Source organism: Crocodylus porosus, unplaced genomic scaffold (assembly GCF_001723895.1).
Source record: "Crocodylus porosus isolate Cpor-Errol unplaced genomic scaffold, CroPor_comp1, whole genome shotgun sequence".
Lineage (NCBI taxonomy): Eukaryota > Metazoa > Chordata > Crocodylia > Crocodylidae > Crocodylus > Crocodylus porosus.
The window spans coordinates 2,992,255-3,009,335 of NW_017728943.1; the positions used below are offsets into that span (position 1 = coordinate 2,992,255).

At 48.9% G+C, this 17,081-nt stretch overlaps 1 protein-coding gene across 1 annotated transcript in view; it reads right to left on the reverse strand.

The window, feature by feature from the left end:
• Positions 1-14,521: 14,521 nt before the first annotated feature.
• Positions 14,522-17,081, reverse strand: part of MYL4 (myosin light chain 4) — a 26,388-nt gene continuing 23,828 nt past the window's right edge. Inside the window, exons 6-7 of the mRNA XM_019548457.1 lie at positions 15,875-15,919; positions 14,522-14,804 (exon numbers count right to left, since the gene is read on the reverse strand). Coding sequence (XP_019404002.1) covers positions 15,891-15,919 — 29 coding nt within the window. The 3' untranslated portion in view covers positions 14,522-14,804; positions 15,875-15,890. The remainder of the gene's footprint in view (positions 14,805-15,874; positions 15,920-17,081) is intronic.

Consider the following 17,081-nt stretch of genomic DNA (forward strand, 5'->3'; position numbering starts at 1 on the left):
CAGCCTCAGCCTCGGCGCGTGTCCCGGCGGCAGCTGGGCCCGGCCCGGCCCCTGCTCATTTAAACTCCCAGCGACCGTTACCGGGGCAGGCCGCCGGGAGGAGGGAGGGAGGGAGGCCGGGCGCCGAGTCTGCCCGAGGAGCGGCGGGAAGAGCCGAAGGGGGGCGGAAATACCCGAGCGAGGGCGGAAGCAGCCGAGGCCCGAACCCGAGGTGGGGGCGAGCGGAGGGGGAGTCCCGAGTAGCCACGGAAATAGCCGAGCGGTAGCCGAGCTCGCGGAGCTGCCCGAGCGCCTCCTCCGCCGCCGCCCTCTCCCTGCGCCGGAGTCTCGGCGGCGGCGCCCCCTGGCGGTCGGGCTGGGCCACTGCAGGCCGCGGGCAGCGCCCGCCCTGCTTAGTGCAGCCACTGCGGGCCGAGGCCGGGTCCAGCGCGGAGGGCGGCAGCGGGTCTCTGCTCTCTCAGACCTGAGGCCGCCCTGGGCAGGCTGAAGTACACGCCAGTTCTCCGTTTTCACTCTAGTTTGACTAGGGAAAGAGCGCAGTTTGCCTCTTGCGAGGAACTGAGAAGCGCCACCATGGGGGATTTCTATGCTGAATCTCCGGCTTTTTCTTGTGACTCCTGTTTGCACACCTTACCTAACAACGCTAGCTAACATCAGCGCTAACTAACTGCAATTCACGTGGTGCCTTAACCTCTGCTGCAGTTTGCTCCAGTGTTAACGGCTCGGGAGCACAGCATCTACACATGCCTGGGACTGCAGCAGTATGGGCCGGGCCAGGGGTGCTTGGCCCTGGGCTGGCAGCAGACTTGGGGGTCAACCCCAGGTATGAAACTGAGTGACCACCTGCAGGCAGTGGGGGTGGGGATGTGGCGGCAGCAAGCAGGGACTGCCTACAAGGGTGCCTCAAGCGGGGACTACCCATGGGCAGCCGCAGCAGTTTCAGTGGTGATGAAGGGGAGGGCAGCAAGCAGGGACTGCCAGTAGCCACCAAGATGAGCAGGGACTGCCTGCTGCTGCCGGTGACTGTGTCAACAGCGAGGCAGCAACTGCCAGCAGAAGCTGGTGGCAGCTTTGGTGGCAACCAATCTCAGGGAGGGCACATGCCCCCTTTGCTCCCCTACACATCGCCTCTGACCCCAGGTTCCAGGTCATGGCATCAGGTGGCTCTGGCTAGCTGGGGCACGAGAGTGCCCAAAGGGCAGAGCTATATGGCTAGGCAGCAGTTTGGCCCCTGTTACCTGGACTGACGGCACAATTTTTGTCCAAGTCAGGGTTTCCACACATCCTGGGCAATACTATCTTAGGACGGTGAAAATTAATTTGCTGCAATCTAACAGCATCGTGCACATAGATTGTGATGCTTTACGCCACAGCAAAGTAGTCTGCTGCACAGTTAAGTGCACGTGTAGATGGATTTCAAGTCACCCCAGGGTGCAATGTCACCCTGCTTGAGAATCAATAGCTTAGCGGAATGCAGGAAACTTCCATCCCCTTGATTTCAGTGGCAGTTCAGTGCCTAACTACCTTATAAAACCTGCCCCCCACTTTGTCTATGCAGGGAAATGGACCAGCACATACATGGCTGTTCTGGTCCAGGCAGCAGGCAGGATAGAGTTGCACCTTACAGACTGCAGGTTTCCTTCACTTTATGCTGTACATGCCTTCCTGGAAAAGGGTGCATAACTCAAATTCGCATAAAGGGAACCCACTTTCAACGTAACAAATAGGGATACGTTCCAAGACCTCAACTGGACTGACCTCAGGCCCCATTTCCATTCAATTTTACAAAAGGATTTTGGTACTCACCAACAGCAGACAGTACACACAAGCACTGGGCACTATCATAACGGGGATGGCAACTACAGAAATGCAGGTCACAGACAACGAGTGAGGAGTACAAATCCACACAGGAGACCATGTTTTGGTGTACATCACTCCCATAATGCACTGCAACAAAGCAACTGACTGTGGTTTTCCACCATACTGATTGCATAAGAGTGAATTTACCTCGCATATAACAAATTTTTGGTATAAAAAGGGTCATCGCGTAAGAGGGATTTCTCACATACAGAACCCGCATAAAGCGACACAAACCTGTAGCTGGGTACTCCAAAGTAACTCCCTGTGGGGACACTTCTGTCATGGTAGGGAGAGTTACTCTGGACTAGATCTTCAAGTCTGCCTGGTACAGAAGTTTCCCGATGCAAAGAAACTTGGGAGGAGGGGGAGAGAACTCTGCAGGGTCCCCGGCTTTTTGCTGAGTTGTCTTATAATGACTGAAGTATAGAAGAGTCTGGGTCCTGGCATAGCAGGAATGTCTCTGTATTTGTACTTCTTTGTACATAAAAAGAACTGTATTAAGGGTATCACTAAGGCTGCAAAGAGCAGCACTGAGCAATTGGAAAATCGCATGGTGCTGACTGCCCAGCTGGAAAATAGGTCCATCTTGGAATTTCTCTCCTCTGTAATTCTCTCCATTAGCATCACTGCCTCTGTGTGGCTATGGTTTCTCAGCCTATCGATTACACACTAATACATGATACAGTGGAATGCTTGTCACTTACCAGCAAACACATTCAGATCAAAACCATATCCAGATCAGATCAAAGCCATATAAAATCTGCCCACATCAATAGCGATACTGTTATTAAATATCTGGGTCCCGGTATTGTCAGCCTCAAGCATTCAAAATGAACGAGAGTGGCTAAAAAATCATCAGCTATTAAGAATAATAAATGATGGGGTTAATTTGTATTCACTATCTAAGGTTAAAGCATTTATAATTCTGATTTGGGGGGGGTGTAACCCTGAGGACTAGAAACTCACCTGAGTCAATGAGAGCTGAGATTCTCAGATAATAACCTGATTCTGGCAGTGAAGTCTTTGAAGAACACCACATCTTCCATGACTTATGAAAAAGGTTATGAGGATACCCAACACCAAAGGCTCATTTTCCAAAGTTTTGGGATCCTCAAGTCCAGGAACTCTGAATAGGGTTCCATGTATTAAAATTGGTTTTCTGTTGTACATCCAGTTTGAGCCCAAGGTAACATTACAGAACCACTGCTCCTGCTGCAGGGAAAGACATCTGTCCATATCATTAGTGAGACTCAGCCTATTTTGGTACAGCCCATTCCATCCTAAAGATTATGTAACGTGGGTAAAGCCTGGACTCCTACTCATCAACCAGGTTTAGAGGGACTTACTATACTGGTAAGATAATGAGGTGATTTACAGCAGCAGTTCTCAACCTTTCCCACCTACATAAGGTAAAAAAATCCTGGTCCACCAGTTGACAGCAGGTGGGGGTGGGGGTGGGAATTGAAGCGTGCAAAAGCAAATGAGTTCACTGCCACAACCCAAGTCCCACCTAGAGGACCTTCGCATCCCACCAGTTGAGAAATCCAGTAAAATTTGGAGAGACTCAAGACCTGATTTCTGAAGGGTGCAAGAGCTGCCCTGGTCTTGAAAGAACTGGTATTTATGAGGGGTGGAAATGCAAGCAGGAGAAAAAAGGATGCAGACAAGTTGGAGAGAGTCCAGTGGAAGGCAACAAAAATGGTTAGGGGGCTGGGGCACATGACTTATGAGGAGAGGCTGGCGGAACTGGATTTATTTGGTCTAGAGAAGAGAAGACTGAGGGGGGATTTAATAGCAGCCTTCAACTACCTGATGGGTGGTTCCAAAGAGGATGGAGCAAGGTTGTTCTCAGTGGTGGCAGGTAACAGAACAAGGAGCAATAGTCTCAAGTTGCAGCAAGGGAAGTTTAGGTTGGATATTAGAAACAACTTTCTCACTCAGAGGGTGGTGAAGCACTGGAGTGGGTTACCTAGCAAGGTGGGGGAATTCTCCATCCTCAAAGGTTTTTAAGGCCCAGCTCGACAAAGCCCTGGCTGGAATTATCTAGTTGGGGATGGTCTGGGGTTGGACTAGATGAACTCCTGTGGTCCATTTCAACCCTAATTTTCTATGATTCTATAAGCTGATATCTTTGGGACTTGTACCCCCCCCCCCATGCTGTCCCAGTTATGAGCCTGCCCTACAGTTGAGGGGTACCTCTGGCTGGAGAGAACAATTCACATCCTGTGGCCTTAAAAACATCATTAACAGGCTGAGCAGAAGTCCAGAACTCCTTCATTCCAATTTTAACTCTGCCACTGATTTGGTGGGTGACCTTGGGCCAATCCCTCATCTGACACATCATGGTGGTATCCAGTTCCATTCACCCTTACTCTAGAGCAGTGAGAGTTAATTAGCTAATGACAGAACAATGCACCACAGACTACCTAACTCTGCAGTTCTCTGGTTCTTTTACAAGGAAGCAGACTGCTTTCTAATTGGTTGTCCTTTCTTATTCACTCATCTGTCATTAGACTAGTAACCAATCAAAGCTGTTGCATGTGCTAAATGACACTTGGGACCCTGTACACCAGGATAAGCAATCCCCAGTACACATGCCATAGCATGGCACGCAAAGGCACGTTGCTTGAAACGTGCGCCACAGGGAAGGGGCCAGGGCTGTATTGCCACAACAAGAATCATGCTGCTCCCCTGCCGTCCTGCCCTGCCCTTACAAGTTGAAGTTGCAAGTGTTTTTGGCAGGCTGGGGAGCTTGCTGTTTCTCCCGTTACTGCTCCCACCTCCTATAGACAGCACAGATATTTGGATTGAAATAAGAAATGCATACACATTTATTTGTAAATCTGTAAACATTTAAATAAACCTACAGGTATTCACTTTCAGGATCTTGGCCTGGAAAGGCCAGGACCTGTAGTGATGGTTTCTCTAGGGTTGACACCTGGTTACCAGCAGAGACCCTCTGATTCATTTGGCACAAGGAGCAGCTGGGCACTGTTTCAAACAGTGGGCTCAGGAAGAATCTGAAGATCCAGGAGGCCTTTGTCATCTGCTATACAGCATGGAGAGAGGTGCCATCTCAAGGAGTAGGGTCTGTACTCTCCAGCTCCACCTCACGATCTTATCACTGTGCCATGTGCGAATGACAGCTCCCCAGCATGAAGGCTGGCTCTGTCTGTCTCTTCCATTCCATAGGGGATGGTGCTGACTCTTCCAGCATCCAAACCATCTTTGGTATGAAATGCTGTCTTATCTCAGACATAAGAGATACAGCCTCAGGCTCTCCTCAGAATGGGAGGCTATTTTTACCTCTTCTCAGAGCCCCCAGAATATGAACATAGCATCCGAGCTATAAAAGGACACACTGTCAACTATTGTCCTGGGACTTTCTTGGATTGAGTGTTGATTAATATAGCCTCCTCCAGCTGTGAAGTGTTCTGTGTGAGGGGCCCTGGCTGATGTCAACAGATGCTTTTTAGAAATGCGACTGCTTTAAAGACCACCCACCCCCTAGAAGCCTCTGCATCGTCAGCAACAGGGACAGGTGGTGGCATAGGCTAATGAGGCCTGGGACTAGGGGCAGCTGCATTTAGATGGCCATTGGCTTTGCTAGATAGATTTACTTTGCAGTGCCATCTCGCATATGGGACCTTTTGAAAGACCAACCAAGAGAAGGGAGCACCAACAGTAAAGCCTCTCCCCCCAAGTCAGTAGTAGTTATTGTGCCCTACAGAGATACAGAAGAGTCCCACAAGACTTAGATAATCCTTTCCCATTTCTGAGTGTACCTCTAGACCTGGATTTCATAAGAATTATTTGCCCCCTGCCTCTCCTGCCCTTTCACCCTCCCTCCCCACTACTGTCTTGTTTCTGTCTATACAATGTCTGCTATCTCCACTCCACCCTCCCCACAGTGCTGTTGCAGTCTGTACCCTCCATTCAAAGGCTTCTCTTAAAGAGCAACTGGATTTGGTAGTGCACAACATCACAAATACCCATGCCCTCTGTCAGCACATCAGAAATTTCCGACATAAACATAAGTATTTAAAAGCAGATTCCTTGTGTCTGTTTGCCTTCTTGTCTCATTGCTCTCAGGTTTTCTGATGGCTGATAAAGGATGACAGAGTGGTTAGGTCACTAACTGAGGATTTAGGACACCTGAGTTCAAATCCTTGCTCTGCTACTATTTGCTGTATAAGCCTGAGCACCTTAGCACCCCTATGGCTCAGTTCCCTATCTGTAAAATGGGATTAGTAACACAACCTTACCTCACAGGGAGATTCAACGATCCATCCTGAACCTAGCTACTGCTCAAGCTGGCACGGTGAAAGCACAACAGTTTCTGTAGTCAATGGCTACAGAAAGTAATGTGGCTAGGTCACATCTGGGGATTCTGTACTCCACAGCCCAGATGATCATTTACAGCTTGGTCAACTGGGGGCAGTCTGGTGGATCCATAGCAAGAGACCTTGCTAGGTCTGCTACCATGTCCCTTCACTGAGTAAGGTGTGAATAATTACATTAAAGACTGTGAGGTACTTAGATACTGTCACACGAGGGCCTGTAAGTGCATCACAGGCAAAGGAGTTCAGTCACATGTTGTGCTTATCAGAACTCATTTTAAATTTGCCTCTTACAAATAATACTAGCCAATTGCCTGTCAAGAATGAAGGGATAGGCAGGGACAGAGGCCCGCATCCAGACCCCCTGTTGCTTCAGGGCTGGGCTCACTCCCCCACCTTCCCCCCCTGCTGTTGCAGGGCCAGGCCCACTCCCCCCACCCCTCTTCAGGTCCAGGGCCTCACCACCCTGCTCCATCCTCCAGGGAGCAGGGCGGGGGGGGGCAAGATGAATACCACTGGCCTCACCCCCACACTTCGTCCCCTCCATCCCCCACCATTATGGCGGTGCTGTGCCCTGCTGCTGCCACCTGTCTGGAACGCTGTTGAAGCACTCCGATTGGTTGTTTCAGACAACCAATCAGAGTGCGAATAAAGCGTTATGGACAGACAGACAGACAAAGGCTTTTATAATATTAGAATTTACCAGATACTGGAGAAGAAAAGCCACACTTCTTGAATCAGTGAAGAGCAACATGCCAGGTAACTTCCATGACCAGTTACATCTAAGCAACACAGCTTACATTTCAAGTTGCAAGGCACGAGGGAAAGGAAATTTGAATAGGAATTGAAGTCGAGAAAATAGCCACCTGCTTCCAGATGTTTAGCTAAAGGGAGGAGTGAGATTCATCAAATAAATTATCCATTGTGAATTATTCATCATCTCCGCCATGGTGAAGCCTGGCAGGTAAATAGACAGATAAATAGATTACAGATATCTATCAACCAATTTTGCACAGAGCACTGAATAGCCATTAGAAGGGAATGATGTTGAATGTCTCTCACAGACAGGAAATACACTGAGAGTCAGTCTTGTTGGGTTCTCTCCTGGAGCTTCTAGGACATTATGTACACATGAGCAACCCACTATTCCTAGCTACCCCATGATGCCCAGGCATACCTCCCTCCACTCAGCTCCCATAGGCACCTGTCAGCTTTCCCCAGACACTTTCACCACTTTCACTTCACCTACTCAATTGCTCCCCAACTATTATCATCTTTCTACCTATGCTGAGAAGTGAAAATGCAACCATAACAGCCAGCTGTCTCTCCCCTCCCCTCCTAGAACATTACCCATCTGCCTCTCCATTTTGCTGGTTCTCATTCGTTCTCCTTGAGCCCTTGATTGCAAACTGAGGCTCCATCTTTCCCCTTAACCTGACTGGTCATTCATCTTAATTCTGCTTTCTTCCAAGTGACAAAGCAATTTATTCTCACTCCATCCAACAGCAAAGGCAGAACAGTGTGGATAGCAGTTAAAACAGGGGAAGGCAGAGTGAGAAGGCATCCCTCTTTCCTCCCTGATGGGTAGGGGATGGGAGTTGGAGAAGAGTGCAGCCATGTGGCTGCCAGGTTTGATATTCTATTGAGAGCTGTCAGCAAAGTCCAGGATCCTGGATCAACTGTCCTGCTTTTAGAACTCTCTCAAGGATCATCTGTACAGTGAAAAAGAAATAAATCATTCTAAACAGTTTCACACTGCCCAGTGTGTCTTCACCAGCAATGCTGGAACTGACCAAGGGCAGATCCAGGGAGGATGTAGTGGTGCAGTCACACACCGCATGCACTACATGCTAGAGCCAGTTCTCTGAAAGTCATACTGCCTGGCTCCAGTTCTCCATAGCCCCAGATGCTTGGGTCCCCTGAAGACTTCAGGCAGGCAAGGAGCAGGCCCAGGAAGGCACTGCCCCAAGGCACTGACTTAGTAGAAGTGACAGAATGGTTCCCACACCCCTGTGGAGTCCTGGCCCAGAAGCAGAAGTAGCCCCATGGTGGCATTACTGTTGCAGCAGCACTCACGTGCATGCACATAGACCTGCTGCTGTCAGAGCAACTGAGGTGGGTGGACCAAGCCATGAGTCCCTGAAGGCAGCACGTGGGGAGTGCGTGGCATAGCTGCTTCTGCCCTGCTTGGGCTGTGGGGAGCCAGGTTTAACCAGGGATGGCAGCCCACAGATTCCCTTTCTGACCCCGACTACTGGCCAGCAGGGAACAGGAACAGGAACAGGAAGGGGGGATGCTTCCCCTTGCTGCTGTTTCCTGCCAAGTCTGGCAGTTCACACAGCTGCTTCCCATAACTGGAGTCCCTGGGTCAGTGGGGGACACACAAAGGAACTGAGCAGGAGCAGGAATAGGGACCCACCTCCTGCCCTGGGCATGGAGTGAGGGAGCCTCAGGGCTGCTCCGGTCTCACTCAAGCTACGGCTGCAGGGAGCAGCTGTGTGGGTGCCAGGCTGTGCAGGAGACAGTGGCAACAGCAACTTCTTTCTTGCCCCCTGCTCGGCCCTCTCTCACCTGCCAACCCTGGGATTTCAGCCACACCTTGACTCCATTCTTCCCCATAATCTGAGGGGCAGTCTACCACACCCCACTCTTTTATAATCCTGGATCCACCCATGGAGCTGACTGGTCTCATTAATTGGACTCTGCAGTTCCTTAACAAATATACTTTAAATACCACCAATTGTCAGGGGTATACCCAGGATGTAGATAGTAGGGACTTGACCCTAAGGAGTCACAAACCAGGGGTCAGTAACAGGCAAGGTCAGTGAAGCAAAGGTCCAAGCTAGAACTGGGAGTCAGGGAATTAGACAGCTCAGGAGGCCAAGGTGGTCATCTAAGGTAGAACCGTGGACCAGGGGGCGGAGGAAGAAGGTCAGGAACAGGGACCCAGACCCATGTTATCAACCAGGGTATTTAGAACAGGCAGCTATAGTCATACAGAACCAAGATGTGGGTGATTCACACTTAGCTAAGCCACAGACCAGAAACTGGCTGTCAGAAGACAGGAGTCTGGAAACCAGGAAGGCAACCTGAAAGTGCTAGGGTCTAGAGTGGAGTCTGAAACAAGAGATGGAAGGGCAGGACCCAGGGAATCAGAAACCCAGGACTAGACAAGGAGGTATCCATCTTGTTGAGTAGCCTGCTGGATACTAAAATTGCTGCTGCTTAAAAGCAGGCACACCCAGCAGCCAACTTGGGCCAGGTGGGGGTATCCAGGCTACTGACAACCAGGCCAGCTCAGGTAACTAGGGCCAACTGGTGGCAATTTGGCTAGACTGCTGCCCTGGCCCTGATAATGGGTGTATCCCTCCTACACCCCTCTTTTCCACCCTGAATCCTCTATTCTGTGGATGACAGCTGAAGCTTTTGTTCTCTGGAAAGTACCTCAGACTGCCCAAATACAGAGATGGATGCCCTGAGGGGTGGAGTAGCCTGCAGCCTAATTCTTCAGCTCTTGGTAATACAGCTATAATCAGCATGCCCATGAACACAGCCAGGAGGTAAGTTGTAGACAGAACATTTGAGAACAGCAGATCCTAATTCAACCACCAGTTGAGCAAAGGTAAATTTGCTGGGCTGATGCAAAACATGAAAACTTCTGGTAGCCCTAGCATAAACCTTCTGCTGAGCACCAACTGACAGCAACAAGGGCTAGGTTCACATTTCAGGGTATACCCATAAATTATACCAGTGGCTTAACATCCCCCCAGAAATCTGGGAACACTAAATTTGCTGGGGTGACCCATATTAACAAAAACCCCTCCTCACAAGCAGTGTAAACACAAAAGCTCAAATTTATTACAGAAAATAAAGGAAACCACTAAGTATAAATTTTAAAATTCTATTAACTACAAAGTCTATAGGTTGCACCCTCTTGGGGAGGCTTCACCCATGCCTAGACAAGTCTGGGACTTAGGGCTCCCCAAAAGGTAGTTCTTGGGGCTTCACCACTATAGCAATGAGCTAGAGAGGGGGGCCCACACCAGAGTCCTATGAGCTGCTCCTTGGGTTCACTGTACTGCAGGGAGCTGCTTAAGAACAAGGGGTTCTGTTGCTTCTGGAGAAATGGTAGAGCACTGACCTCCACTTTCACATGTTGGCTTTGAGGGGTTAATCGTGGCTTTCAGCAGCATACCACAATTCCTAGTCCCAATGCCAGCTCTGCTGGGCAGAAAACTACAAAAGAACTTAAAGGAAAGGTCAGGCCCATCATGGCTTAGGCCTGAACTACAACTAGCACCCAACCACACTGCTTGGTTGAAACAAACTACAAAAGGGACAAAAGGGGGCCAAGGGCTATCTTGCTGGGCCTGAACTGGGCAGCCTTATACCACACTAAGGCCTGGATAAACAACAAATGCCATGACTCACTCTGGCTCAAACTGTGCCAGGCTTCACCCTGGCTCAAATCTGCCAGCCAAACATATGGCTGGCGTTCAGCCACAGCCAGGCTGAAAAGCAATAGCTGTGAAACAGCACAAAAGGGCCCAGGTCTATGGTTGCAGCCAGGGCATCCAGTCTCAGCTATACTGCAATGCTGAGCCATTACAATTACAGAACAGAGGCCAGTAACTGCCAAGGCCCATTCCTGGTCAATCTGTTCCAGGGATTAATACCCCCATGGTATTACCCCACTGAAGGCCTGTGTGGCCAAAACTGCCAGAACTCCATTCCTAATCAGTCTGCTCCAGGGATTAATACCCACTCAAAAAGGGGGGAAAGAGAGAGGAAACAGGGGTCTCAAACTCCAAGACAAACTTTCTCTCCCTGTACCCATGGACACCTCCCTGTGCCACTTTAGTCAGGGGGGGCATGTGCCCCCCCAGTGACTAGTCAGTGACTGGGGGGATCCCCCCACGGCCAATGTTGCCGACTGAGAAGTGGGTGCAGCACTTCATCTGGCACTCCCACTACCCAGCTGGCGCTTACAGGGGGTGCTCCCACCTGCCTCTCTGCCTGTCACCTAAGCAGGGAGTGCAGCCTGTCAGGGGGTGCACTGGTGCTCTCAGGGGGTTCATGTGCACCCCTGTGCACATGCCTATGCATTGCCACTGTCTGTACATGAGGCTTTCCCTTCATATAGCTTTTGCTCACCTGTTCAGTGAAAGGGGGAAGGGGAACAGATTTTTGGCTCCCAGTTCAGCTGTACAACACTTAGCAGCCCCAGAAGAAAGGTAGAAAAACCTTAGCTAAGTTGTTCTTATATACCTGGTGTGACATCACCCAAGCCTTGTCCAATGAGGGAGTGCCACGCTCCAGCCTCTTAATCAATCTGCCTGGAGAATCTTCTGCTTCCAAAAGCACACATTTAACCATACACAACCCAAGTGTGTGTGGGTGTTACACTAGGATAAACAATGAAGACAGGTCTAAGAATGCACCGCTGCTCTGTCCCCCCAGACTATGGCCTGTACCTGCAGTGGGTTTGTGGGTGATGTAAAAAGAAAAGCATCTCATTCCAAACATCTCACACTCTCCTCTACTTCCAACCCATTATTTGCTCACAGACAGAATTCCAGAGCCACTTGCTGCAGTCAGTACTCAAGCTCCTGAAAATAAAGACTTGTTGAAACGTGTTGACCTTAAAAGCCGTATGGAAAGGATGTTATTCAATCCCCCCCTGCTTTCTGTGTTTTCTGGTTTTCAAAGTTTTTCACCAGTTTCATTTCTGAGGACTTCTTAGTCTGACAAGTTGGTGTAGCATCTTTAGATTCTCCTTAAGTTTGAAGGAGCTGTCACCACTTTTCACATGCCTCACTGCCTTGCATTTTATAAATTGTTTCTTTCTTAGCTTGAGCCATGGAATGTCCTTGCTGTAGATAAGTCTTTTCCTTCTGGATATGCAAATGCGTGCCAATCTCTACACAGTATGTGAACGATCCTGCAAATTGTGAGATTTCTACCAGCTTACTTATTGCAGGTCACAGCCACACTTCTTTCAGGGCTCAACAAAACCAAATCCTTTGTTGGCACTTGAAATGTTAAAACACAAAGTTCTGGCCCCTCTACCTACTACCCTCATAAAAGTAAATAATCTTACTACTTTCTGTTCAAACCAGAAACATACTCTAACATTCCTCAGCAAGAACCATCCCTTCAGCCCCTCTCTCCCACACAGCTACAGCCCTTTTATAACTCTTAGTGGGAATCCACCCAGGCATCTCATTTCCCACAGCTGTGCCATATTGTTAGGCAGAACTGCCAGCCCCTTCTGGATCCATAAAGGGTTTCTGCACCCTGTTGCACAGACCTTGTTGATCAACAGTACAGCACAGGTAATTGCATCTGTTGCTTACGTTTTGCATTATGGTGTTCTAAATACAATGTAGTCTTGTTTATGAAAGGATGATTTCCACTTACTGTCTTACCGTCAGACCTCAACACTACCATAGAGGGAAGCTCTGTCCCCTTTGTATGGGAGTTGGGACCCACATCATATTTCTCGGCATGATCATTCAAGAAATCTCCCTTGGTTTGCAGGAAACAAAGTCAATCTTGGAATGCTACAATGCATATTTTAAGATACTACTATTATGGCCCTCTCTACACCAGGAGAACATTTAAAAAACCTAATGTAGACCAAGCAAGTTGCGGTTTTAGCATATTATTGAAAGAAGTCTACATAGCTACTACATTCCAGAACTATGACATTTCCTTAGCTTAGACATTGCTGTTCCAGAGTCATCTTGATCGCTCCAAGCCCATTTGAAAAGCTGCTTATGACCCTTTGCGCATAAGATGTAGATGAGATCGTCTGTTTCCTCACAGAAGATCCCTTGCTGCCTCTCATTTGAGCAAGACCTGTTTGACCACTTCTGTGTTCCAGTGCCTCTGGGGGGGGGACACTACACCTCCTTCAGCAGCTGGCATCTCCAGTGGCAGAGTACAACTGACTTCTAAAAACCCATTGAGCTCCTTCATTGAATGCCAGGTGACAAAGTATAAGTACACTGAAATTTAGGCCTGTGTCATGAAGAAGCATGTAACAGGGATCCCTTGCTCTGTTATGGAAAAACAGAATGGCCCCTTTAAGGGAAGGGTTTTTGTTAACTAGACAAGAGCAGCTGGCCAGGCTGGGGTTAATAAGCAGCCTTTGGTAGGTCAACTGATAGAGCAAATGACCAGAAGGGGCAGGGCTCTGAGCATATAAACCAGAGCCAATGTCAGTATCAGAAGTAGTGTGTCCTTCATAATGCAAGAGAAGGAGCTCCTAGAGGGACTGCTGTAAGGGAGTGTCTTGTTGGTTGCTGAGTTACCTGGGAGCTACTAATAAGGCTGAGGGCTTGAAGAGAGTAGTGTGAGCTTTGTGCATGCAGCTAGTGAGCTGGGATTTATGTTCAGGCCCATGGGTGACTGGTACCACCTTAGTCAGGTGGGGCACATGCCCCCTCCCCCCCGACCAGTCAGTGACTGCGGTGGGGATTCCCCCCTCACTATCTCACTGACTTAGGGTGGGGTCCCTGGTGGCCAATCGCACCAACTGGGAAGTGGTCACAGCACTCCCAGAAGTGGCCATGGCGCTTCATCTGATGCTTCCACTCCCTGGCTGGTGCTTGCAGTGGGGGCACTGGCACTCATGCCTGGCCCCTCTGCCCATTGCCTAAGAGGGAGTGTGGCCTGTCAGGTGGTGCACTGGCACTCCCAGGGGGTGCACAAGCACCCCTGTGCACCTACTACACAGTCACCACTGCTCAGGCCCAGCATGGGGACAGTCTGAGTTGCAACCAGAGGCTTGTAACTTTTGCTGTCTAACTGGTAGCTTGGGTTTGAGGCTAAGGGTGTAGCTTAGAGGTCTCGTTGGTGCCCAATGGGCACCTGATTGCCTTGAGCCCTGGGGCAGGGTTTGGGGCCACAGAGCCGTGGGGCAGCCTCCCACCTAATTAAGTTTAACAACGAAAGTTTGTGGGGTGAGACCAGGAGGTACGAGGGCACTTGAAAAGCTGGAGCTGGGGCAAAAATTGTGTAGCTACCGGGGGGTGTTGCAGCTGCTCCTGGAGCATAAACGTGCTACAAAGCACATCTCTCACTTACTCTGTTGTAAATCCAGAGTAACTTCTGCCCCACAAATCTGACCTCCTCCATTGCACAACTTTTACAGAGATGGCTCTCCTCCCTCCCCGTAGAAACATGTCTCTGGTACCTCCTTGTGAAATCCCATAGCTGACTAGTCAACTCAACTTCCCCCTTTAGCTTACTGACTAGGATGAGGAGCAATGATGACCTGCAAACTCTTCCTCAAAAGGACTGAAGCCAAACAGGAATGACATTTGGTGGGTGTGTGAAATTTAATGAGCCAGATAACACAAGGAAAAACCCCAAAAGAATAAATTAAGATTTAAAACAGAGGGGCAGCTGTGTGTCATTTTATATACAGAGATTATTGCACACACTAGTATAGAGTTGGCGTGTTGTGACACTTGGGACTCTTCATTTTGACTTGTGTGAAGTACAGCTCTGGACTTGGGACCCTTGCAGAGGAAGGGACAGGGTTCAAGGAACTGTGCCACTAGTAATGATTGTTCAGATGGAAATGCTTCCAAGAACCTGGAAGATAGACGTGTGATGTTTCAGAATCATAATGACAACAATGATACCAAGTAATAGAACTAAATCTCAGATGAAATTGAAACAATAATAGCAGCATTTTCATAATATTCAGGTTAGGATTCCATGAAAATAACATAGTTTGGCATGAAATACACTGCAGTATTGACTGCTTAGTCTTGCAGCCAGAGGCATAACAACCAGGCTCTGTACTCCAGGGCAGCAGGAGAGGCCAGGCTGGCTGCAGTGACTGGGCTGTTTTTGTGCCCCTCCAAGTGGGCACCAGGGGCTGGTGTCCTGTTTGCCACCCCTCATCACACTACTGGTTGAGCAGGGGTGTCAAACATATGGCCTGTGGGCCAGATATGGGCCATGGTGCTGTTCTATCTGGCTCACCATCAGGCTAGTGGAAGTTGTGGGTGAGGCCAGAGGGAGGGAAAGGCCTGCCACAGAATTCAGGGTCCCTGGGCTCTGCTGGACATGGTTGTGGGCAGAAGAGGGGTAAATGAGGGATGGGCTGACACAGCCCTGCAGGTGCTTGGCTATGCTGCTACCTGGTCCCACCATGAAAGTCACCACTGCCAAACCCCCATTGGACCCATCATGGCTGCTGCTGGACTTACTGTTAAACCTGCAGCAGCAACAGTTGGACCTGTTACCACTGCAGTTGTTGGATGTGTTGTTAATCAATGTTAACAGTTTAGGGACCTCCTAAGCCAATATTTTAAAATTTTTAGGTGCAAGTTATAATGCCCTGCAGACTTAAAATCACTAACTTGAATGATTAACTTGAATGACTGTAGTTACTGAAGGAATAAAAAATATTTCACTATCCTCATAAGATGTGACTGTATGTTCCTGCTTCTTTCTGAATACAGGACAGATGTGTACCTTTTCTACATGGTGACTGCAGTTTGTTAGCATGAACTTTGAATTTTTGCTGTGTCGATGGTAAGTCACTACATGACTGCTGAGTTCATTAGTCAATGGTGTTTATGTTCAGTGACCAGCAGACTGGGTCAGTGTGTAAACATCTTCAGGTGCATGGTGGGAGGTCCACATGAACTCACCTGAAGTTTCTGTTCTTCAGTCAGACATGATGTGCTTGACAAAAGCTGAGCAGAAAATCAGAAAGGCATAAAAAAAAGTGAGATTTCATCTTTGACGACAAATTCCACCCTACAGCAGTCTCCAGCCTTTTCAGGTAACTGTTTTGGGAGAGGCAGGGGCACATTTTCCAAAACCTCAAGGCCAGATTTCCAACAAATGTCCAATTTGTCCAATGAAGGATAATTTCCTCAAAGTGCTCACCCCTCAGCATTTCTCTATGGCTAGGTTCTGCACATCAACCCCAAACATGACTGTAAGGGGCTGAGAGCTTGAAAACCTGTTTGTGACTGTGAGACCTTTGAAAATTTGGGTCCAAGAGGTCAACTGTATGTATTAATGCCCATCACCTCCCATTTATTTGTCAAATTTCTGAAGGACTGATTGCTCCAGAGCAATCAAGATTCCAGTGCACATAACTTAGTGGAAGGCAAGTGCTGGTGGCACACTGGAGCCTGGTAGAGAGGATCATGGGTAAAGGTGTTCTGTGAAGATAGGCTATACTCCTATAAAGACTTACATGGGTGCATAGCTTTATACATTATGTGCCAAGCCCCTAACGTCAAGACTACCGAAACAAAAGCCTGCAGCACAGTTCTGGTGCATAAGTCCTTGCTTGAGAGTTGTAATGCAGTCAGTTCCTGGGTGCCATGTAGTCACTAGGGTTTATATACATAGACAAATCTTCCTAAAGCTTCCAGGTTCTCCAGCTAGAATGGCTGAGGATTCTTGGGACTCAGAAGCCAGTCCAACTGCCCTCTCTTATCATCCCCCTCAACAATAATCTAAACTAGTGGTGAAAGAGCTGGCCTGGGCTGATCTTGAATGACAATTTGGAATCTCCCCACAGCTCCCAAACTGGGATTGGAGTAGAACTCAAAAAAGAGATTTGAAAAAGAATCTGGTGTTTGCTTTGGCACTAACTTCTCTTCATAGGAATGACTTATTTCTGATTGGAAGCCTCAGGGGAGGTGCTTCTAGGCCAAGGGTCAGTGAGGATCTAGTCAGGGAACTTCTGGTGGGACTGGATGTATTTAAATCAGCTGGTCTGGATGATCTCCACCCCAGAATGCTGAGGGAATTGGCTGAGGTCATTGCGGGACCCCTGGCACGGCTTTACGAGCACTCGTGGTGCTCTGTTGTGGTGCCAGAGGACTGGAAGAGGGCCAA